Raw genomic sequence first — 23141 nt, 5'->3', positions numbered from 1 at the left:
AAGGCCTTGCTAGGTACTAGATGTTCTCATGCTTCTTCTTTTATTTTTTCGCCATTTAATCCTCACTCCAACCCTATCAGGCAGGGGACTCTTCTGTCCCTGCATCACAGAGGAGGAAACTGGGAATTTAGGATTAGAAAACAGCTTAGTCTGCTTTCTGAAGCCCGTGACCTTAATGAACTGCAAGCTTAACTGCTAGGGTAACGTGAGAATTTCTGGTCCTCCTCGTGCAGTTGAGACAATGTGACTTTGCTTTTGTTGGGAAACCTGGCTCCCTCTCCCTCGCTGACGTCTGCCATGCTTGTGCTGAGCTTCTCCAGAGAAATGCTGTCTTCTGGCAGGAAAAGATAAAAACGGCTGATACAAATGAGTCACCACACTCGCTATAATTAACAGTGATGCAAGAGCCAGATGCACACACACTAAGAGGGGCCTCAGGACCTGCCGTTTAGGCGACCAGAATGTTGAGCTGTATGTACCTCAATGCAGAAAAGAGTCGCCTTGGCTGAGCTGCCGGCCGCTGAAGATACGTTTGAGAGGAAGAAACGAATCTGGAATGCATGCAAGCCCCAAGATAATGGAGCTAGGAGGGCGGCACCCAATTAATCTCCTTACTTACAACTGGAAAACCATACACCAGAACTGGCAAGAGAGTTAACAGTCTATAGATAATGTGGATCTCTGCTTTTGCATTTGGCCACCCTGGAAAGTCTAAGCGGTCTTCAACCTGCTGAGCTGATTTAGAGCAACCATGGCTGTAAACTCACTTGTACGAAGTGTTCGGCTTACACCCTCCTGACTGTAGCGTGTAACTGTGACTTTGACAAAAAAGGCCCATTATCATTAGCATCTCTCTATTCTCTCTTGCCGACCTGGAACAAGAAGTGATGCCATGACAGCCTGATTAAAATGAATCCTAAAACGCAATTCCCACCATGCTATCGGCAAGCCCATTCAACCACAGCATCAGCACAAACACTTCATGATGCCAGCAGGAGACGAGGCTCTCGGGCTGCTTCAAGGACAGATAGTTGCCTCCCAAGGTTCGACAGAAAGGAATACATAGTGATCAAGACCTGGACAGACTCAAGGAGTGGTCACTGATGACGGCAGTATCTCCTTACTTATTTAAGGGGTTCAACGGGCCCTGGCTGGTTGGCTCAGTGGATAGAGCGTTGGCCCAGCGTAGGGACATCCCAGGTTCGATTCAGGTCAGGGCACACAGGAGAGGCAACCATCTGCTTCTCTTCCCCTCCCCCTCCCCTGGCTCTCTCTTCCTCTCCTGCAGCCAGTGGCTCAACTGGTTCGAGCATTGGCCACAGATAGCAGTTGCCAGGCGGACCCTGGTCAGGGCGCATGCGGGAGTCTATCTCTCCTCCTCTCACTTGGAAAAAAAATAAAGAGGTTCAACGGTCCTCAGGATTTGAACTCAATACAGCTGATAGAAGCTTGCCACTTTCCTTTTGAAGAGACTTTAATTGAGAGCAAAGTGAAAAATGCAGGTTACATTTTTAGTGTTATCATCAATACGTTGTAAGATCAACACCAAGACAGTGATGCATCTAACATTTATACATTCCTAACTTTAGTTCTCAAAGAGCAAATCATTATCAGATATATATATTGACACAATAATTTCAAGCAACAGTAAATAACAAACTCCCTCCCTTTAAAAAAAAAAAAATCACACACACCCAATTACCTTTAAACAATGAATTTCCTCACACGAGTATCATTTTTTTTGCACATACACTTGTAGACCCAAAGTTACTTAAGTTACCTAAGAACAGTCTTCTCAGTGGAGATCCTGGATAAGTCCTTATTTCTTTTAGGGTCGCTTTAATGTTTACAACTCGAAGCCACATAACCAGCGTGGCCTGTACGTACACTCTTAAGAACTCGAAGGACACCCAAATGATAAAAGTGAATTCCACTTGCTTTGTGTGAGGAGATATGTACATCTCTGAAGATGCAGAGACTACAACGCAAAAAATAAAAATAAACACAAAACCAAGATCTCAGATCTTCAAGCACAGTTTCTTAAGAGCATTGTGTGAATGTTAACATTTAAGTAAATGAGTGGTAAGACTCTTTGAGATTTCTCTACAGAGGTAATGGTTAGTTCTGAATCTTTTTTTTTTTTTTCAGTTGCTTGAAACACATGACTTTTCAAAGTTGCCGGCAGCGCACAGCCTGCCTACCCTCCGTGCTGTCGGAGGGGCCCATCCCAGGGCCTAGCTCTCTGATTTATTTCTCGCTGGTGCTGTTAGTAAATGGAAACCATGACAAAGTTTACATTAGCAGACACATACACATGCCCTGGCCTATAAATATTCTATGATGGAAAATGGTACAATGACTCCATTCCCAGTGAAAATGAGCGTAAAAGAATTAGAGGGTGGGGGGAACATGATCAACAATGGCTCTTCTTACAACCGGGAAATCCAGACCAAACGGCGACAGGCTTTGCAGGAACTAGATGGTGTTGGCCACCACTCCAGGGCCTGTGAGTCAACCGCAGAGGCCACCTTCTCAGGGCCGACCTGGTGCCATCTGGTCGTACGCGCCTCTCGTCTTGGAAGCTGGATGAAGCCGACGGACCGCTGTTTCGTCCTTAGATGGGTGAGTGAGGAGGAATCGGGAAGTCAGATTGGAAAGCAGTTCCCGCTCTGTCCTGCCCGGGACACGGAACTGTCCCCCGGTTGGACTCCTCAAAGTGCCAGCTGGAGTTTGGTCATGTTTCTCTGGTGCATGTTGTGATGGCGGACCAATTCGTCTGACCGGGCAAACTTCTTCTGACAGCTGGGCCACCGACAGCTGAAGGGCTTTTCACCTGTGGGCACAACGGCCGGTCAGATACTTGCAGTGGGAAGGACAGGTGTGAATTCAACTCCCAACAGAGTTAGGGGGTCACGGGGCCCCCGCTGCCGAGTCCCCCCGGCTCTGTCCCTACTCTTACGCTCATTTCACGGGCAGCTCTGACGGGGCAGCACCTCTGAGGCCTTAAGTAAATACTGTGAAAAAATTATTAAATATTATTAAGTCAGAAGACTTGGGAAATGGGAGACTGTGAATAGTAATGTCTGAGTAATTCACATTCAATTAAGGGCAAAAAAGTTTTGTTTCCACCTCTCCTGTTGGACTGTTTTGTGAATGGTGTACATTTTTCCCTTTGCTGTCTAAGCAGGGACCTGGGCTTAACCGGGCTGCACCGGCCCTGGGAGCATCACCCCGGATATCACCGGTAGACCGCCGCCCGGAAGTGGAGCTGGGCTGCAGCTCTGCTTTCTCTGTCCCTGTGGGTGCTCTGGGCAGGCTGGGTATATTTAAATAAGCCACTGATACCAGTGTGCATGGTATTTGCTTCTTTTTCCTTAAAGTGTGACTCAGAGCATAATTCCTGTTACACAGAAAATTCTAGTTGAGGCATAGTTTTGAGATGTTAAACAAGGTTGCCCAAAGGTTGAGCCTTCTCCATCTAAGGACCTTCAAACGTTCTTTCCAAGCCTCATTCTGTCTAAGGAAGATAATTAGCATTCATCAAGTGCCTAATATATGCCAAGCCTCGTGCGGACATTATATATAAACACCTTGCCTCATGTATGCCTCAGCTTAGAACAACCGTGTAAGGAAAGCACTGTGACCCCCACTCTGAGGATATAAGCATGAACATCAGGGGAGGGCCGACCCAGGCAAGACTCAAATCCAGGTCAGTCAAATTCTAAAGCCCATGCATTTTGCTGTATCCCACCTCCTGGGCCTAGCCAAAATGGAAATATAGCTGTGACTTTAGGCTAAGTACAAATGCCACGGGAGCCAATCCCTTGTACGACCGGGGGGCTCTTAGGACATCGCTTGTACCACTCTGCCTTTTCCGAGAACTATGGGTCGGGACAAACATGGAGAAACATCCCAGGGGAGGTGCTGTCCCAGGGTCAGAATTGGAGGGTGGATCAAGTATAACACTAAACAGTCCGCTGGTGACACAGGTCCCTTCAGACATATGCAGATATGCACAGGGTAGGGCTTGGCGTACAAGGAATGGAAGCTCTTTCCCATCAAATTATGAGCTCAGCACTATAGCAAAGAAGCAATACCATAGGCACCTGATGAGGGCAAATAAGATGCCCGTCCCACTAACAGGGACTACATGTAGCCGGGGCGGGGGGGGGCACTCATGACGTCATGCCCTCCTGCACCTCCCTCTCGCTATTCCTCTGCTCTTCCTGATCTGGCTCCTGCTCCCCAGCCCCCACCTCCAGCCATGCTGCCAAATGTGTCTGACCCTTTCTCTTGCTGTCTGTATTCTCCTCATTCTATCAGTGGTATTGAACTCTGCTGACTTGGGCTTCCTTTTGATTCTCTTTCCTCCCTGGGCTGTGAGGTGAGGTGAGCCTCAAACCCCGAAACCTTTCTCTAACAAAGAAAGCAGTGGAATATGGTGAGCTGGGAACAGATAAAACTGGGTTTTCTATCTAGTAGCTTTAGGACTTTACACAAGTCATTGAATCACTTCGTGCTTCAGTCCTCTCGTCTGTGAAATGGGCATAAAAATACCTGCCCTGCTCTTCTTACCAAGATATAGTGAAGATAAAGTGAGATAGCCTAGGCATTGGCCCTCCTTCCAAAGCTATAAAATACGTTAACACAAATAGTGCTCCTTTCCTTATGAATCACAACAGCCTCACGGAGAAGCGAAAACCTTCAAGAGCCAGTGAACAAATGCCCTATTCCCCCTCTTTCTCCGAGTGCTAAGGAAATAGACCCACACACTGATACGAGCCTGGCAGAAACCACGACAGCGCCTGGGGTGTTAACTTTTAGCAGAGAAAGAATTCAGGTTTCTGGAAGTAGTGTCATGAAACGTGAACTTTCAGGAGAATCCAAGCTCGCTAGATTTGGGCTTGCTAGAATTCCTGCTGTTGTTCTGTCCGGCTGATTATCCTATCAAACTGAGTGATAACAACACCATGCAACAAATTGGAAACAGAAGGGACCTAACTTATCTCTTCTTTTTTGTTCTAGACACTCCTGAAAAGAGTTCTTTGCACATCTCTCCTCTCTGCTCATGGCACCTCCCCCCTTCTTAAACACTGGTACTGTTTAAAGAGAACCATATACTGTTTTCTCTCTCTCATCCAACGGAGGCTAAACCTGTTTATAATCCTTTTACACTAGTCTTTTCCAATCTCTTTCATCACAGACAACTTCATTCAACAGTAGTTTAAAAAAAATAATGAAAAATAAATGTGAAGAAAAGTTTACGCACTTGTTTTACCTGTATGAGTCCTGGTGTGGGTCTTCAGGTGGTCGGACCGGGAGAACTTTCGTTGACAAGTTTTACACTGGAATGGTTTCACACCTAAACGGACAGAGAAGGTCTAGCCGCAGCCCTAACAATGAGGGGGCATAACGAGGCCCGCAGGGCCTGCTTCCCGGAGGCCGGAGGAGCTGGGCGTTTCCAGCCACGCCTGAGACGTCTGCCTCAACCTCAGACTCTCCCCAGGCCCAGCATGAACCACCCGATTCTGCACAGAACCCTTAAAGACCTGCTTCTGGCCTTGGGAACAATTACTCCTTAACCACAGATGTTTAGCTTCTGACCAAGGTCTCGGCTGTGTCCAAGACTGAAAGAGAGACTCACACGCTACAAATGGGGTTCTGATCTCCACCACTCGCGATCTTCACTGATGCTCAGTGTCATCAGCAAGTTGCTAAGGGACCTAATTTGCTCTGTGGTTTGCATGATAAATGTGGGATGCTTCTTTTTCTTTCTTTTGAAGGAAGGAAAATCCCCAGATTAGAAAAAGAATAACTGAAAAAATGAAACCAATGGCTGTCCCTCTCACAACCATATTTAACAACAAAGAGGATCACACAAAATCAGCCGTAACTCAAGGAACACACGGCCAGCAATGAGAAGTGAACCTACAAACCTGTGTGTCTCCTTTGGTGTCTTTTGAGCTGGTCTGAACGAGAAAACCTTCGCTCACAGTCCTTGAAGTCACACTGGTACGGTTTCTCACCTTGGGGGAAGACACATACTCCATTTGAAAATGATACTGGCAGTGACGGCCTCATTACTCTACTCATGGGACTCGAGGGCTCCCAGAACAGCTAAGGCACTTTCTTCTTTTTTTTTTTTTTTTTTTTACAGAGGAAGAGATAGACAGGGACAGACAGACAGGAACGGAGAGAGATGAGAAGCATCAATCATCAGTTTCTCGTTGCGCGTTGCGACTTCTTAGTTGTTCATTGATTGCTTTCTCACATGTGCCTTGACCGCGGGCCTTCAGCAGACCGAGTAACCCCCTGCTGGAGCCAGCGACCTTGGGTCTAAGCTGGTGAGCTCTTTGCTCAAGCCAGATGAGCCCGCGCTCAAGCTGGCAACCTCAGGGTCTCGAACCTGGGTCCTACCGCATCCCAGTCCGATGCTCTATCCACTGCGCCACCACCTGGTCAGGCAGCTAAGGCACTTTCGGTGAAGCATGTTGCTGATTGCATGTGTGGTGAAAGGCCCACCGGTACACAGGCTCATGGACAGCAGGCATAGAGTGAGGGCTAGGTGAATGAGGTTGGGACCTAACCTCCCAGTTAGAAGTGAACAGAAACTCAGCATCCAACTCTGCCACTTTAAGTGCTGGGTGAAGCACAGTTTCCTTATGGTGAAACGGGGCCAACAATCTGACAGCGTCCAAGGATTGATAAACTGATTAAACCAGACCATCCACATAAGGGGCTTAGCCCAGTACCAAGCACAGAAGCAGTGCTCAAAAATCACTGGCAGAGAGCCTGACCAGGTGGTGGCGCAGTGGATAGAGAATCGAACTGGAACACGAAGGACCCAGGTTTGAGACCCTGAGGTCGCCAGCTTGAGCGTGGGCTCATCTGCTTTGAGCAAGGTTCACCAGCTTGAGCACAAGGTCATTGGCTCAAGCAAAGGGTCACTCGGTCTGCTGTAGCCCCTCGGTCAAGGCACATATGAGAAAGCAATCAATGAACAACTAAAGTGCCGCAATAAAGAATTGATGCTTCTCATCTATCTCCCTTCCTGTCTGTCTGTCCCTATCTGTCCCTCTCTCTGACTCTCTCTGTCTCTGTCACACAAAAGGAAGGAAGGAAAGAAAGGAGGGAGGGAGGAAGGGAGGGAAGGAGGCAGGGAGGGAGGCAGGGAGGGAGGAAGAAAATCACTGGCAGAGAATATTTAATCAAATAATAAACCAAAGTCGTTTTATAAACCAAAGGCATTTTAACTCCTAGATCGAGCCTGGAGCAGAATTCTGGAATGGATGTGTGTTGGAGCCAGCCTCAGGAAATGTGTTTTATATCTTACAGCCTGAAGCTTTGGTGATCTCTGCTACTGCCTTCTCATTCCTGAGCCGAGTATGAACAGCTCCATGTTTGTGAGATGCTCAAGTTAAACCAGGAGCCAAAGCGTCCAGAAAAACTTTTGCTATCCCTTTATCAGAAAGAAGTCAGTAGTGGGATTACACAATCTCCTGACTCCAAATGGAGAAGCCCCACCCTGTCCTTGCTCGAGAAAGTTCAAGCAGATACTGGGAACTGAGCCGTACAAGTGTACCAAGTGACCTCGGGCCTTTCCATCCTTTTTTTTTTTTGGAGAATTCTGAGTCACCGACATTCTGGGATGGAGAGCAAGCCATTCCAAACTCAGTTGAGTCTTCCTGTTGCAGGGCAGTCCCTAGTTACCTTTCCAGCCCCATAACCTCCTCTGTTCCCCTGATTAATCTTTATTCCTGCCATACCAGAGCTCACCCTGCCCAAAATCTGCCTGCAGTTCGCTCACACGAAACGCCCTGGGACCCTATTTCCGCATTCCCACCCGGCAGAAAGTCTGCAGTGTGTTCCTCACGAGGGGCTCTTCCCTCTGCGCTGCCTTCCTGGAAACCTCATGTTTAGACTGAAAGTTCTTCCTCCCCTCGTCACAGATCATCTAAGGTGGTGGGCTGTGTCCAGGTCTACCTTCTTCCATGGGCCAGAAAGTCCTGTGGGCAGGAGCCTCTCCTTAACTTGCCACTTGTGAAGATGACTTATGCTTCACCAGTAGACCCTGGAGAGGACAGTACCCCTATTTGGTCTCATTTCTTTTCCCTGCCTTTCCGTTGTCTCTCCTGTTTTCCCTCCGCTGCCCAACCTTATCAGCCCTGATGGTCAGTCCAAGCTCTTCCTCCTGCGAGAAACCTTTTTGACCTCAGCTCAAACTGATGCTCTCTAAAGAATTCTTCCCAACTCCTCCAGCTTCCGCTTTAGTACGTTAGCATTTACTCTCTGAGTCCCTTCTCATTTGTGCATATCCTAGCTCCAAAATGGACCCTAAGCTCTTTGGGAAGGGAGCTTGTGACTTGGGAGTCCTGCTTCCACTGTACCCTACCAACCTGATAACTATTTTCTGGGTGAGGATTAAATGAAATAACACATGTCAAGATCCTGGCACATAGAAAGCATTTAATATAAAGTTAGTTAATATTATAGTCCAGACTATTATAAATATTTTTTAAATTGCACTCTTTCAAGAAAGGAGGCCAAAGGATTGTGCCATACCAGCCTGCCCTCCTCATCTTCTTCAAGAAAGAGCTTCTTAAATGCCCCCACCCCAGTCTGGTAGTCTCAGCTATCTTGTCTACTGTCTTCCACCCACTCAGACATCTAACCTCATTTTTTACCTAATTTCTAACCCAAATTTTGGTGTAAGTTGAAACACACCCTAGCCTAACACAAACCAAACACTGGCACTTTCAATAGCCCAAAATGGCATAGGTAAGGGTACTGAGGGTGCCAACTCCCTCACTCATAGGCCGCGTGACTGCGTCTTCTTCCTCCGGCAACCAAACTACAATAGTTTACTCGCGTAGTAAGTATGATGCTAATGGTGTAAACTGAAACACTCACGTCTCCATTTTTTAGTTTTTATGGGAATGAGCGTCATAAACTCAAAACATCGTAAGTCGAGACTGTTGTGACCGAGGACCTCCTGTATTCTCTCGCATTTTTCCAGGCAGAATTTGACTCTACCATTGTCCTTATCACCTTAACACGTACTTTCCAAATGGGCCCACTTAGGGAAATATGTAAAAATCGAACGTGCCACTGGCTCTCTTGTCTTTAGCCTCAAAACAAGTGGTCTACTGAGTGCAGTCAGGTTTAATCCAGGATTACATTCCTCACGGCAAGTCAGCAGCAACAACACAATAATAATGGCGATGGTCACAACAAAGCTGTCCTTGCACTGTGGAGAGAATGGCGCCCGCTGCCCGCTGGGGAAGCCTGTACTTCCCACTGTTTCCCTGGAGGGGAGACCCACCTCACTCCCACCCATGGCCCACAGGCCAAGGGCAAACACTCCTGTAACTGTTGTTCACACGCAAGGTGGCCAATAGCCAGATGAGGCCGATTCTCTTTTCCAGAAGCAGACCCCTTGCCGGTGAGAAAATCTAGTTTCCCCCGACGCATCATCAAATACAGTATCACTCTCTCTCTCTTTTTTTAAGATTGAAAACAAAAATTAAACATACAATCCATTTTCCCATTCTCATCTGGTTAGTTATTATCAACCCAAGCAGTTATGTGTTTCCTTGGACCATTTCTTCCTAACCTTGGATAACCTCACCTATCAAGTCCCAGAATCGTCTGATCGCCGAACTCCTGGGCTAGCTCTTCTCTCTTTAGAGATGTTAAAAGTATTCTGACAGTAACGCTATCATTCGTTCAGACCTCCCGACAGAGGGTACTGCACGAGGTGGTTCATACCTCTTACTTGTTTAAGTCAACCTAATATTAGAATTGAATCTGGTGTTAACAATTGCATAAGGTAGACATTATCATCTCCATTTTTCACATAAAACAAATGAAGTTCAAAGAGAGAGGCTAAGTACTTGCTCTAGGTCTCGCCACTTGGTGATGTAGCCACAATTCAAGCGCAAGGCTCTTTGATTCTGTGTAATTCTCTTCCCACCGCTCCACACCGCCCTTCCTGAAGACAGTTTACTGACTTCTTTATTAAAGGGGAGACGACCAGAGTGCAAAATGGCCCAGCAGCCTTTTTCTATCACCTGTGCCAGACTTCTCAAAGTAGTGCTTACTTTCCATCCCAGAAATCTCCTGTGTCTTCGGCGGTGTGAGAACGAGAAGCAGGACTCCGGGACCACCCCAGCCCAGAGGCCACCGGAACCACGGCTGGATGGTGGACACACTTACCAGTGTGCTTCCGGCTGTGCATCTGTAAGTGGGACAGCTTAAAATATCTCTTATTGCAGCCCGGGTAAGCACACATGAAGGGGCGTTTCTCACTAGTCTCGGATGCCGACCGGACAAGGGTTGGGGCTACTCCAGGGACGCGCCGCACATCCTGTAAGCAGAGTGTAAGAGAAACGGAGGCTTTAAGCTGCACGTGAACATGCATGTCGGTCTCAAGGGAAAGTGAGCACTGGAATATACCCAAAGAAGGAAGGGTGGATACGAGGCCTAACCACACCCCTCCACACACTAGATGGCCACAGCAGACATCACTAATGGATAACAGATCAGAACATTCCCCAGGGCAATGCTCTCATGTCAGCACTACTGATCAGCCAGTACTAGTCCTTCACGTCTGTTTGGGGTTGCTGACCAGAGTATCTGGAAAAGAAGTGCTGAGGACTGGAAGAGCTCCAAATCCATCCTGCCTCTCAGCTTCTCCACTGGATGCAGTGAGGTGTGGAAGTCCCAGGTCCCAGAGTTCATTCACTGCCTCCACCCAGACACATGGCCACATGGCTGGGGGCCCAATCTGCAGGGCAAGTCCTTCTTAAAGAGACACGCAGGATACTAGATGAACTCCAAACTAGCCAGACCTTCCATATGTGAGTAAGTGACAAGGCAGAGGAGCCCCTGAGATTTGGGGGTTCTGTCTGTGAAAGAGAAAGCTGAACACTCCAGAAAACCCCACATAGCCAGTGTAATACGTTAGTAGAGACGCCAGAAAGCACGTGTTCCACTGGGCATTTTGTTGATCTGCTTTATCTGGTGAGCATGAGTATGTGTGCTGTCAGGCCTTTGTGAGAAAGAGCTAGAGGAAAACAGTGAGGAAGACTCCATTCCTCCCTCAGGATCAGTGAGACATATACGTGAGCAGTGCCAGTGCCTTGGGGGGGGGGGGCTGAATCCTCAAGGCCAAAGAGCACGTCCGTGTTTTATGTGAAAACCTGGAACCAGTTCTGAGGGAGGAGAGGGAAGATATGAGAACTCTGTATTTTCTGCACAATTTTTCGTTAAACCTAACATTGCTATAAAAAAATTAAGTACATTTTTCTAAAAAGTTGATGTATAAAACTTAGCATAATGCCCTGCATATAGAATGTGGCCAGCCACAGGCGGTGCTGTTATTATTCACGACACTTGGCAAGATAGAGTCTACCTTTGGGCCTTTACAGTGCAGACCAACTCTTCTTAGACATCAAGAGCAGGTCATTGATTCAAGCCCATTTAGCCCCAAATACGAGCGTGGTGCAGCCCACCACAGAGAAGGCGAATGAAACCACGAGAAAGGAAACAATGGAATTCGGCAGAAAGCCTCTCGGCCTGAGACAGGAAAGCAGCCGCCTTCACACTGGCTTCTGAAGAAGAGGAGACTGCCCTACCTGTCCCCGTGGAAGAGGAGGGGTCCCTGCTGCCACGGGAGAACAGAATGAGGAACAGACTTGCTAGGGTCTAATGGCCATCAGCAAGGAAGTGAGAGGGCATTCGGGAGAGAAAGAGGCTGTGAAGTCCACCTCCCGCCGGGGCCCCGAGGTACTCACCTGAATGCCCCTGAAGACACCGTGGGTGTGTATTCTGTACTGGGCGCCACAGAGGATGGGCGTGGTGTGGTTATCGCTCTCATACCCTGTGCCATGGCTGTAAACACAAAGAAGAGAGAACAAAGCTCAGGTTGGACCACAGGCACCATTTGGAAATGTGTATCTGCAGCAGAAGATATGTTTTTAATAGCTCACAGAACAAGAGTTGGGTTTTGCCTCCCCCTCCACTGGGGCTACTTTGGAAGCAGGGTTTTGTGAAGGACGGGACTGCTTAGTCCTAGTCTCACCACAACGCAGCCCTCCCTCACGCTCAGATTCTCGCAGACGCACTGCACCGTCTGGGTCTGCACCTCGCTCAGACAAGCTGGGAAGAGCCACAGTGGCAGGAGTTCATCCCTAGCACCTTGTTTACTGTCTAGATGGCAGGGTTGACAGCTGCAAGTATCTCAGGAATGAGCAGATGCCTCAAGTTCACATCACGTGCAATGGATGGTTGTCAGCACCTCATGACTCCGTTTTTACCAGATAGCACCAAGAAAGTGATGACATAAGAAGAGATGTCACATCCTCAGAAGTGAAGGTTACACATCTGTAGCCCTGCTCCACTTAACCTACAGATCCGCTTTCCAGATCAACTTAAACTCTTTGCCACCAACGCGTGCCAAAGGCGGACACTGGATAATCTTCCTCCAGCATTAGACTGGCTCATCCCCTAGTCGACGCTCAGGCAAACTTGGCCTCCTAGTGAAAGCTGAGGGGTGTGAGATGTTGAAAAGAACCCTTGGAAGGGCTGGATGTTCTGCTCTAAAGGTATTTGCTCCTTCGGGACAAAGCTGATGTCTGTTTTTTAGTTGTTTTACTTCGAAATGAGGCAGAGTAAGGGTTTTTTCCACATGGGCGGCACCTTAGAATCACATCTAAAATCATCACGGAGAGCTTTAATGAAATACCTCTGTGAAATGGGGCAGCTGCTTTGGAAAATGCCTGGCAGTTCCCCGTAAGGTCAGATATGAGGTCATCATATGACCCAGGAATTCCCCCTTCTAGGTATATTCTCAGGAGAAATGAATCATATGTTTACACAAAAACTTGCACACACTGTGTATGAGCAGTACTTATTCATCCTAGCCGAAATGTGAGGAGTCCCTCACATTTCCCTCAGTTGAGGAGTAGGTACACAAAATATAGTATATTCATAAAATGGAATATTATTTGGCAATTAAAAAGAATGAAATACTGGTATGTGAAAAGGTAGATGAACCTTGCTAACATTATACTAAGTGAGAGGGGTCAGTCACAAAGGACCAGCTATGGTGGGATTCCATTCATACGAATGTCCAGAATAGGCAAAATTACAAATAGAAAGTAGACTGGTAAAGTTTAGGTGCCTAGGACTGGGAAGACTAGAGAGAAATGGAAACAGACCACAGAGAATGTTCTAAGACTGGGGTAATTGTCATACACCTCTTGACTACATGAAAACTATTGACTTGTCTACTGCAAATGAGTGAGCTATATGCTATATGAAACCTGTAACTTTAAAAAACTTACCTCTGGAGAATGCGGTCCATGCACCAGCCTTTTTTTAAGCCTCAAGGTGCTATTAACTGGCTGTCAGGGCTGAGACCTCCACCCTCTGACTGTTGTTACTCTAGAGATTCCAGGGGTCCCAGTGTGGGAGGCAGGCAGCTTGGCTGATGAGCCTGCTCCATCGGAAGGTGTGGGGACAGCGTGGGGCAGGCTCAAGTCTCCCTCACCCAGGGAGAGAATTCCTGGAAGGGGAGAATGTCTGCCAGGACGACAGCCGAGTCCACACACCCTGTGGCCACAGCAGCTGTGGGCTTTCATATTTAGTCCTGGCTCAGAGCTCTTTGTAAAGGCCTGTCTCCTTCGCACGGAGCAGCGCTAGCCGTCGGGGGAGGTGAGCGGCAGTTTGCTCCCCCTAACCTGCTGCATACACCTTGTTTCCACATCTTTCAGGAGATTTCTGACATATCTGGAGGGAAATGTCCCAAAGAGCTAAACCAGGGTCAAACATGCAAAAACTGGAAAGACCTGCCAAACCCAGATAGTATCTGCCTTTCTGAACCTTCGCATGTGCTTGCCAAGAAAAAGAGGCCCTGTCTGTGTTCCTTACAGTTATATAGACAGTTGGGAAGTGAGAGTTGATGACAATGGCGATGGGGTAGCAGAAAGAGGACAGGGAAAGAGCACTGTTGCCAGAATACTTCACCTCAAAGGCTGTGAAGAGATGCTGGCTTTGCTTGGCTTAGCTTTCTGTGTGCAGCCAAAATGCGACTTACACATTTTCTAGGGCTGAGGAATCTCTGGGGTCAGAGCAATAGAAATATGCATTTTGAAGTTCTGCCCTCAAAGGAGAAGAATGAGGACTCTCCTGTCTTGGCAGCTGATCCCTGGCTGTTTCCAGGTCCCTGGAGGGTAGGGGCCACGGGAAACAGACATTACTCAGGATACTCGTCCCAGGAGATGAAGTGTTGTGCCACTCAGTGGGAACGACATGATCCTCATGGCCAGATACCAGCCAAACAAACAAAAGAAGCCACCAGCAACAAGATCATATCTGCAAAATATGCCACTGGATTCTTCAACCAGCTCCATGAATAAGAAAGACAGCTGGGCCCTGCCTATTGGCTCCTGTGTCTACAGAAGACAGACACACAATGCAACTCCACACTGTGGAAACCTTGCAACCTAACACTCTTCCCAGTGCAGTCTGCCCAGGACACCGAGTACAACCGTGGGCTCGGTGACAATTCTCTCTAGATAAGAAAGGAAGGCAAGTCAATGATCTTGGAACCAGACATTAACAGGTGAAAAAGTCATTTACTGCAACTCCCATTCAGAGCTCCTCTAGCTCATCCTCAACAGTTGGACAATATGACTAGTGACGAGTTTTCAAGGCAGCCCATTCTATTTGGGGAAAGTTTTTATTGTTAGGAAAAGGGTTTGTAAGCCAAGCTGAAATCGGCCTCTTCGTTTCTGTCTTCAGAAGAACCATGAAGTGGGTATTACTGTTTTATAGCCGTCCCTGTGTATTTCCTCTGGTCTGTGGAAAACTTGGCCTTGAGGGCAGAGACCAACCTGCTCCTCTCTGTATTCCCTCAACTCAGTGACTGAAGTAAGGTGCATAGTCTGTGAGTGTTCCCTGAGAGGGACTGAATCTAACCCTCTTCCATGTGATGATCTTTCAGATATGTAAAGACAGCTTTCCAGCTACAGAACTGTGGTTCGCCCAACTAGGACAACATGAATTGGTGTCTAATTCCTTTACTAGCTGGATCTTCCTCTCTTGATCCTCTTCATTTTGTTAAGTGCCTCCCAAAGTCTGGGCTCAGGATGGACCCCTGTGCCTCAGAAGAGTATTTCTATAGAAGAGTGGGAAAGGGGAATCATCCACAAACACAATAGCCTTTAGAATCAGGGAAATTACGTCAATGCCTAAGACTGAAGAGTTCATGCCTTACCCAAAGGGTTTCCATTCAAAATTTTTTAAAATCAGTATGCTAGTCAGACACAGTACAATGCATTAGGCCCACAGGCTGCCAGGGCTCAATTCCTGGACAAAGGGTCCGGGGCTTCCCCCTCAATCTGGACAGAGTAACGTGATTAACACACCTAAGAGCACATCACTTCTTAGCACTCGGGTCAAAGAGGTCTTCCTCAGTCCAGTACAATCTCCATCCACAACCCTGACTCTAGTATAAACTGCAATTAAGGCAGGTACCTCCAACCTTGAGCCCAAAGATGTGACTTTTTTTTTTTTAAGACGTGACTTTTTAAAGCTACAATTCAGGACTACAAATTCCACTTCCAACTGTTGAAATCTTTTTGACTCTTGATTTGACTTCCAAACATTTGCTTTCATTCCTGTTTCATGTTATCTCTACATTGGAAAGCAGCTTTCCTGTTTTCATAAGAGGAAAAGATCTTCCCTCTGTTGTTAAGAACTAGTGGGTTTATAATATGTATAACTTGTTCTCTGGTATTCGGAGAGTGATAGAATTCTAGGTTTCTTCAGGGGCTACTGGAGGGAAGGCATCATAGAGAACCTAGTCATGTGTGGGGGTCCAGACCAACAGAGCAGAAGTTATCAGCAGGAATTAACCCGAGACAGCGAGGCTCAGGAAGCCGGTGACTTAAGATGGTCAAGTGAAGCCAAGCTTTACCCCAAGAGAGACCAGCCTTAAAAACTTCCAGTTACTATACTGTGGATGAATCAAATAAAAATTAGGGTTTCTAGAGGTCTGGAGCCATAGGCCTTCCAGTAAGGGCAAGGAGCTACCAGCCTAATGAAGAGATTTCTGGAACCAAACACACACCTTCCAAATAAAGGAATCACAGAGCCTTGGAGAGCTGTGGGGTAAAAATTCATTTTGACTCAGAGATGAGGGAGTTATCATTCATGGAGCTGATACAAGAAAGAAGGTTTTAGAGCAGAGTGTGAATCCCACTGACCAAGCAACCGAGAGACCCATATCTCCATTAGGATACAAACACATATAGTGGTTTGATCCACCTTAAACCCAGATACTGAGAAAGAAAGTACAGGACCCCTGGCACTGTGCACAACAAGGCACGTGATCTAAGCCTGAGTAAGGCTGGACTGTCTTAGGAAACTGGTGCTTTATAAAACGTTTTCATGGTTTTCCGTTGTGTTACCTAGTAAATTTCTCTTTGACAGATAAGATACTTGACCAGCTGAATGACAGGGAAAGGAGATTTGATGACTCCTTGGCCAAGGTCATCAGGGATTTACCGAGAGGTGGAATGAGGGCAACTATGGTTCAGAGAAGAGCCAGTAGGCTGGTGGGTCTGGTGGTGGCACGTGGAGATTTGGGGAAGGGGGCTCAGCGTAGTGTGACTGCCTCTCCCTTCCAGCCACTAGAAATCCCTCACTAGCTTGGTAAGCATACTTGAGACAGCCCTCCTGGTTTTGTTGTGCAACTAGGTACAAATCATTCATTCAAGTATTTAGCCCATGATTCCCTATCTTGCCCACAAGGACATCAAAAATAACGAGCAAATTTTTTTTGCAATCAAGAGTCATTATACTAGTGGCCTTCCGTGATGACTAGTAATTCCACCACAAAAAGAAACAGACCTGAGCATTGCCTTCTGTGTGGTTAACATACGTTAGTTCCTAATGATCGTCCTCTTTCCCACATGCTCCCAAAGACCTGGCCGAATAGCTTTCCCAAGAATTCAGGCTAACCTCACTGCTCTTTGGTTTCCAGAATTCACTTTTTTTTTTTTTTTTACTACTTGAAAACTGAGACATTCACCTGTCTTAACTCTCTTGTCACCTCTCTTATTCTCCCTGAATTTCCAGATTATTAGCCAAGGGGCAAAATTGTTTTATGTCTGCCTGACCTGTGGTGGCGCAGTGGATAAAGCATCGACCTGGAAATGCTAAGGTCGCCGGTTCGAAACCCTGGGCTTGCCTGGTCAAGGCACATACGGGAGTTGATGCTTCCAGCTCCTCCCCCCTGTCTCTGTCTCTCTCTCCCTCTCTCTCTCCTCTCTAAAATGAATAAATAAAATAAAAATTAAAAAAAATAAATTAACTAATTTAAAAAAATTGTTTTATGTCTATGTTAAACTGGTCTGAGTATAAAGTTGGTTCGTTTTTTTTTGTTTTTTTTTAAAGCAGTCACAAACTCAAACATGCCTACAGGGGCCAAGTAAGTAAGAAAAATAAATGAAGGCAGCCCTGGGGAGCGAAACGGCACTGATCTGAGAGGGACAGCCCCCCTGGCCACCCCAGCTTCCACCCCGAGGATCTAACCAGGACTCGGCTCAACCCACCAGGCACTGTCAATAAGTGTGATCCTGGGACTTCATATCTCTTTATTCACCAAGAAAAGGCAGGCATCTGCATTTTTATATGAGATCACATGAGTTTTAAATTCGGTCAAATAATTGAAAATTTGTAGAATTACTGTCATACAAAACATCCCCTCTCTCTCACTCTCAAAAAAAAAAAAAAAAAGGCCACATTACATTTAGGGCCCACCAGGATAATCTCCCCATCTCAAGACCCTTAACTTGAGAGGCAAAATCCCTGTAGCCAAGTAAGACAAGATTCGCAGGCTCCAGGGATAAGGCCCTGGATGTCTTTGAGGGTTGTTATTCATCCCACCACACTAAGGGAACCAGTTTATTCAGTTTCTTACAAGCACGTTCTCTCCAAATTCATCTGAAAGACTAGTCCACAGGAACACGGTTCCCTCACCTGAAGGCCCGTGTTCTGGAACCACTTCTATCATTTCTTTGCTCCGTAGTCACGGGCGAATCCTCTACACCTCTCATCATCTGTAAAATGAAGCTAATAACCTATCTCACAGATCTGTTTGAAAATCAAAGAGGCCAGCTGTATAGGGGGGTGAAAGCTTAGTATCACTCAGCAACCTTATCCCAACGAAATGTTCAGGTCAACCAGCATAGGTGACCAACAATCAAAAACTTATTCCTTGTATGCTTCTTACAAGCCTGATGATTGCGTCTATAACATCTACAGTTTTTTGTTGTTTTTGTTGTTTTGTTTTTTTCTTCTTTTCTGAAGCTGGAAACGGGGAGAGACAGTCAGACAGACTCCCGCATGCGCCCAACCAGGATCCACTCCACACGCCCACCAGGGGCGACGCTCTGCCCACCAGGGGGCGATGCTCTGCCCCTCCGGGGCGTCGCTCTGTTGCGACCAGAGCCACTCTAGCGCCTGGGGCAGAGGCCAAGGAGCCATCCCCAGCGCCCGGGCCATCTTTGCTCCAATGGAGCCTTGGCTGCGGGAGGGGAAGAGAGAGACAGAAGGAAGGAGAGGGGGAGGTGTGGAGAAGCAAATGGGCGCTTCTCCTATGTGCCCTGGCCGGGAATCGAACCCGGGTCCCCCGTACGCCAGGCCGACGCTCTACCGCTGATCCCTGCTGATCCCCGCTGATCCAACCGGCCAGGGCCAACATCTACAGTTTTTATCCTCAGCACAACCCTAGGAGCCATTAAGGTGTAGCACCTGAGGCAAATGACTTAACTTCCCCTTGGCTTCCACTTCTGGTAAAATTAGAAAAGCAGCCCCATCCTTCACCCCCATCAGACTCTTACAGGATTCAGATGAAATGAAGTAAGGAAAGCACAATGCTGGGTGTATAGCACGCCCTCAGTACATTAACCATTACCTACTAGTATTATCCTCCATTTTACAGCAAAGAATACTGAGGGTTAAGGAGAGACTGAGTTATCTGCCCAAAGGCAGACACATGGCGCGTGGCAGAGGCGGGGCTGGAGGGCAGGTCAGCTCAGCGCTCCTTCCTTCAAAACTAGGGACACAATTCTGGTGACGCAACCCATCCTGGGTTCACGTCCATCACCCTGACATCTGAATGATTCCTGGCTGTTTTCTCCCAGATTGTGAATGAAATTAAGCCTGTTGAGAGTTTTTTCAAATGCAGTGGAAGTGGAATAAGAGTAGGAGCAATGAGGAGGGACGAGTTCAAAATATTCAGTCTTCAGGACACTTCATCTTCTGTTCTGAAGCGCAATATTTATTTGGTGTAAAGAATGTGTGAGGCACACCGATGGAAATAGTTTGCTTAGGTGGGATAAAACAGTTAAAACTGAGCACAATTTTTTTTTAATTCTTTCTACCTAACTGGGAAAATAAGCAGGAGAATATTCTTTGTGACTTTATTTCTGGCAGTGGGCGTGGACTGTACATTTTCTTAAACAGCTTTACAATACATAAACTTGTGTTCTGAGAATGTAGGCTTTTCCTAGACGGTTTTAAAATACATAATCACTTGTCCTTAGAAAGTTTGCAAAGGGAGAAAAATGTTCCTCATATAACACAAATTATGAGCCTGCTTCATGCTAAAATCTTGTACACTGAGGTTTGTTTGGCCCAGAACAAACTTAACGTTTGAAGAGTAGCTTCTTTAGAAATGATTAATTTTGATATTCCACAGGCACAAAAAGATTAATAAAAAGGAATTGAGGTTTTACAGATGAGGAAAACCAGAGCCGCCCTGAAATCCCTTATCAACAGAAGAGGTTCAAAAAAATGAGGGGGGGAAAAAGAGCATTTTGAAGACAATTAACATTTCATATGAATATTCAAAAACCTTGGCCTGTGATTTCTCTCTTCACCCCTTGTCATTGGCCAGGTGGGCAACCCCCCATCTCCACCTCTGTCTTCTCACCTCTGCAGAGATTATCAGATTGAAGAAAAGCACCTGGGAACCCTTGTGTCTCAAAAAAAAAAAAAAAAAAATGGAATTTACCCATCATTCCCTCTTCTCTCTCTCCTCCTGATACAGAGGCTGACATCTGAGATGTGTAAGTGCTTGATTCCTTTTCGTTTGGAAAATACCCTTTGCTGCAAGCTTGGAGAATTATCACACCTGTCTGAGGGGAACGATCAATGAAAAACCATGTTAAGGAAGTGTGCTTGGAGATGAGGCCGGACACACCACCATCCTCGATTATTATGGCCCAAATAAAAGAAACCAATTTAATAAAGCCTCTAGATCAACCTGTATAATCTATTGAAGCTTTTAGATCTAACTCTCTGAATATAGGAAGCACAAATAGATGGACGCCCAGTGTTAAAAGATTATAAGAGGAAGCAATCATCAACAAATCCAGAGATGGAGGAACAAGATGGGTAGAGGGCGGGAAGGACAGTTACAGAATAAAAAACAGACTTGAGAGAGAACAACAAACAAAATATAACAAAACCAACAAAACAGTAAGTCTCTGCACAAACACTCACCATACATAAGGATGTGCCAGAGGTAGTCGGACTTGAACTAATCAGTCCTAGAAGACGTAAGGCCCAAAAGCAAGAACTTCCTCTATGAAACCTCAGTGGTCATACAAGAATGCTTAGGTTGGCTCAGCGGTAGAGCGTCGGCCTGGCGTGCGGGGTACCCGGGTTCGATTCCCGGCCAGGGCACATAGGAGAAGCGCCCATTTGCTTCTCCATCCCCCCCCCTCCCCACTCCTTCCTCTCTGTTTCTCTCTTCCCCTCCCGCAGCCAAGGCTCCATTGGAGCAAAGATGGCCCGGGCGCTGGGGATGGCTCCTTGGCCTCTGCCCCAGGCGCTAGAGTGGCTCTGGTCGCAGCAGAGCGATGCCCCGGAGGGGCAGAGCATCGCCCCCTGGTGGGCAGAGCGTCGCCCCTGGTGGGCGTGCCGGGTGGATCCCGGTCGGGCGCATGCGGGAGTCTGTCTGACTGTCTCTCCCCGTTCCCAGCTTCAGAAAAATACAAAAAAAAAAAAAAAAAAGAATGCTTAGGTTTAAAGCTTTAGTGAATGAAAATATAATTTCCCTGTAGCCACAGTAATTTTAAAGCTCACTTTCATATCCATGGATAAGCTCTTACTTGGAGAAATGAGTAGATAATGGATTGTCCTTCAGCACATATTCAGAGGTGGGGGCCACCTGGTGCAGTTCAACATGCAGGTTATTTTATTCTCTGTTTGAGTATGATAAGCTAAGGACAATATTCAAATAAAATTCACAATTCTGCACAAATATTGTCAGCAATGCCATCTAGTCATTCTCTTTGTGTAATTTAATCTTTTATAGTAGGACTATGACAAATCAATGATATATTACAAACTGAAAGATTATTCTCTCCTGAGAAAATAAAGAAAAAGGGCAAAAGATGAAGTTTCTTACCCTAATCTAGTACAGAAAGTAGAACCTAAAAATAAAACACTCAACTTAAATGTGATTGAGTTTGAAAAAACATAAATAATGCCTATAATGTGATAAATCAGAGGTATAAAATTTCCCCAGAATTGTAGTCCACAGAAAAGAATCATTTATTTTTTTACTTAAAAAAATTCACCTTCCCTCTGCACTTAGGTGTTTCAGTTCAGTTCAGATCCCAAGAAAACTATGTTTGTTTGTTTTTTACTTTAACAGAAACAATATACTATTTTGTGTCCATTTTAATTTAAAGACACACGATGATAATAATTCTAACTATTGTACTTTACTTTTCCCATGGGCACTGCAAAGAAGGCTCCCCCATCAACTCCATCCTTCATTCATTTTTTATTCCAGTTTCATACATCTCTATGGCATTCACCTCCACATCTGATCTGGAGGAGAAGATTCACCCCACTTTCACTAATCCTGACTTTTCACATTATTGGGTCTCTCTTGCTTTGACCACCTTCCTCTGATAACACAATCCACTTTTCCTTTCAGGGAACCACCCCTCATTAATTCCACTCTCAGGCTCCAGGGAGGAGTACTTGTTTAGGGCTTGACCAATCAGATCACTGCATTCTGTAGCCACATGACCCGATCCAGGCCAATCAGACTTGGCCTTCCCTGAGTCTTTCGCTGGAGTAGAACCATCAGCAAAAGGAGAGACCTTCTCCTTGAGCTCTTTTTGCCTCAATAGAGACAGCCTGCCTGAGAAGGCAGCCAGCACAGAGAAGAGCAGAGACAAGAGACAATAAAAGTGTTCTAATGACATTGTCTGAACTGCTGAATCCAGACATGGGGTTTTTTTCAACACAATACACTGGCCTTTGCCCTGTAGCTCAGTTGGTTTAGAGCAGTGGTAATCAACCTGGTCCCTACCGCCAACTAGTAGGCATTCCAGCTTTCATGGTGGGCGGTAGTGGAGCAACCAAAGTATAAATAAAAAGATAGATTTAACTATAGTAAGTTGTTTTAAAAAGATTTATTCTGCCAAACTTAGTGAAAATCTGACATAAAGTACTTGGTAAGTAATTATTATTATATGCTTTAACTTGCTGTAACTCTGCTTTATAAATTTTATAAAGTTACTTCCTTACTTTATAAATCACCGTTACTGTGGAACCAATGGCGATTAGAAAATTTTACTACTAACAGATACAAAAGTGGGCATAAAAAGGTATAAAAAGGTATAAAAATTTTACTACTAACAGAGATACAAAAGTGGGCAGTAGGTATAAAAAGGTTGACTACCCCTGGTTTAGAGTATTGTCCCAACATGCCAAGGTTGTGGGTTCAATCCTGGGTCAGGGCACATACAGGAGTCAACCAATGAATGCACAAATAGGTGGAACAACAAATTGATGTTTCTTTCTCTCTCTCTCTAAAAATAAAAATCAAAAAATTTAATTAAGCGCAGTACACTAAGCTGCTAAATTCCTCCTTTGACCTATGCTAGTTACAATTGGGATTCTGTCACCTTTGACAGGAAAATTCTTGATTAATATGTAATCTAAAAGTCCTGATTATTATGTAATCTAACAGTTATTTAAAGGCAACTGGATTTATTTCTTCAACAAATATAGCAATACACGCTATTTATAAATAAATACTGGTC

The 23141-nt window shown here is 46.0% G+C and overlaps 1 protein-coding gene across 4 annotated transcripts in view; it reads right to left on the bottom strand.

Annotated features, from left to right (window-relative positions):
* Positions 1–1464: 1464 nt before the first annotated feature.
* WT1 (WT1 transcription factor) overlaps positions 1465–23141 on the bottom strand; it is a 49752-nt gene continuing 28075 nt past the window's right edge. For 2 of the 4 annotated variants that reach the window (XM_066360540.1, XM_066360542.1), the window contains 5 exons: positions 11796–11892; positions 10216–10366; positions 5937–6026; positions 5270–5362; positions 1465–2833 (listed from right to left, as the gene is read on the bottom strand). In XM_066360540.1, coding sequence (XP_066216637.1) covers positions 2712–2833; positions 5270–5362; positions 5937–6026; positions 10216–10366; positions 11796–11892 — 553 coding nt within the window. In that variant the 3' untranslated portion in view covers positions 1465–2711. The remainder of the gene's footprint in view (positions 2834–5269; positions 5363–5936; positions 6027–10215; positions 10367–11795; positions 11893–23141) is intronic. The other 2 variants (XM_066360541.1, XM_066360539.1) reach the window with 1 other exon arrangement.

This window comes from Saccopteryx leptura, chromosome 1, assembly GCF_036850995.1.
Source record: "Saccopteryx leptura isolate mSacLep1 chromosome 1, mSacLep1_pri_phased_curated, whole genome shotgun sequence".
Taxonomy (NCBI): domain Eukaryota; kingdom Metazoa; phylum Chordata; class Mammalia; order Chiroptera; family Emballonuridae; genus Saccopteryx; species Saccopteryx leptura.
This window is presented reverse-complemented; position numbering and strand designations above follow the sequence as displayed.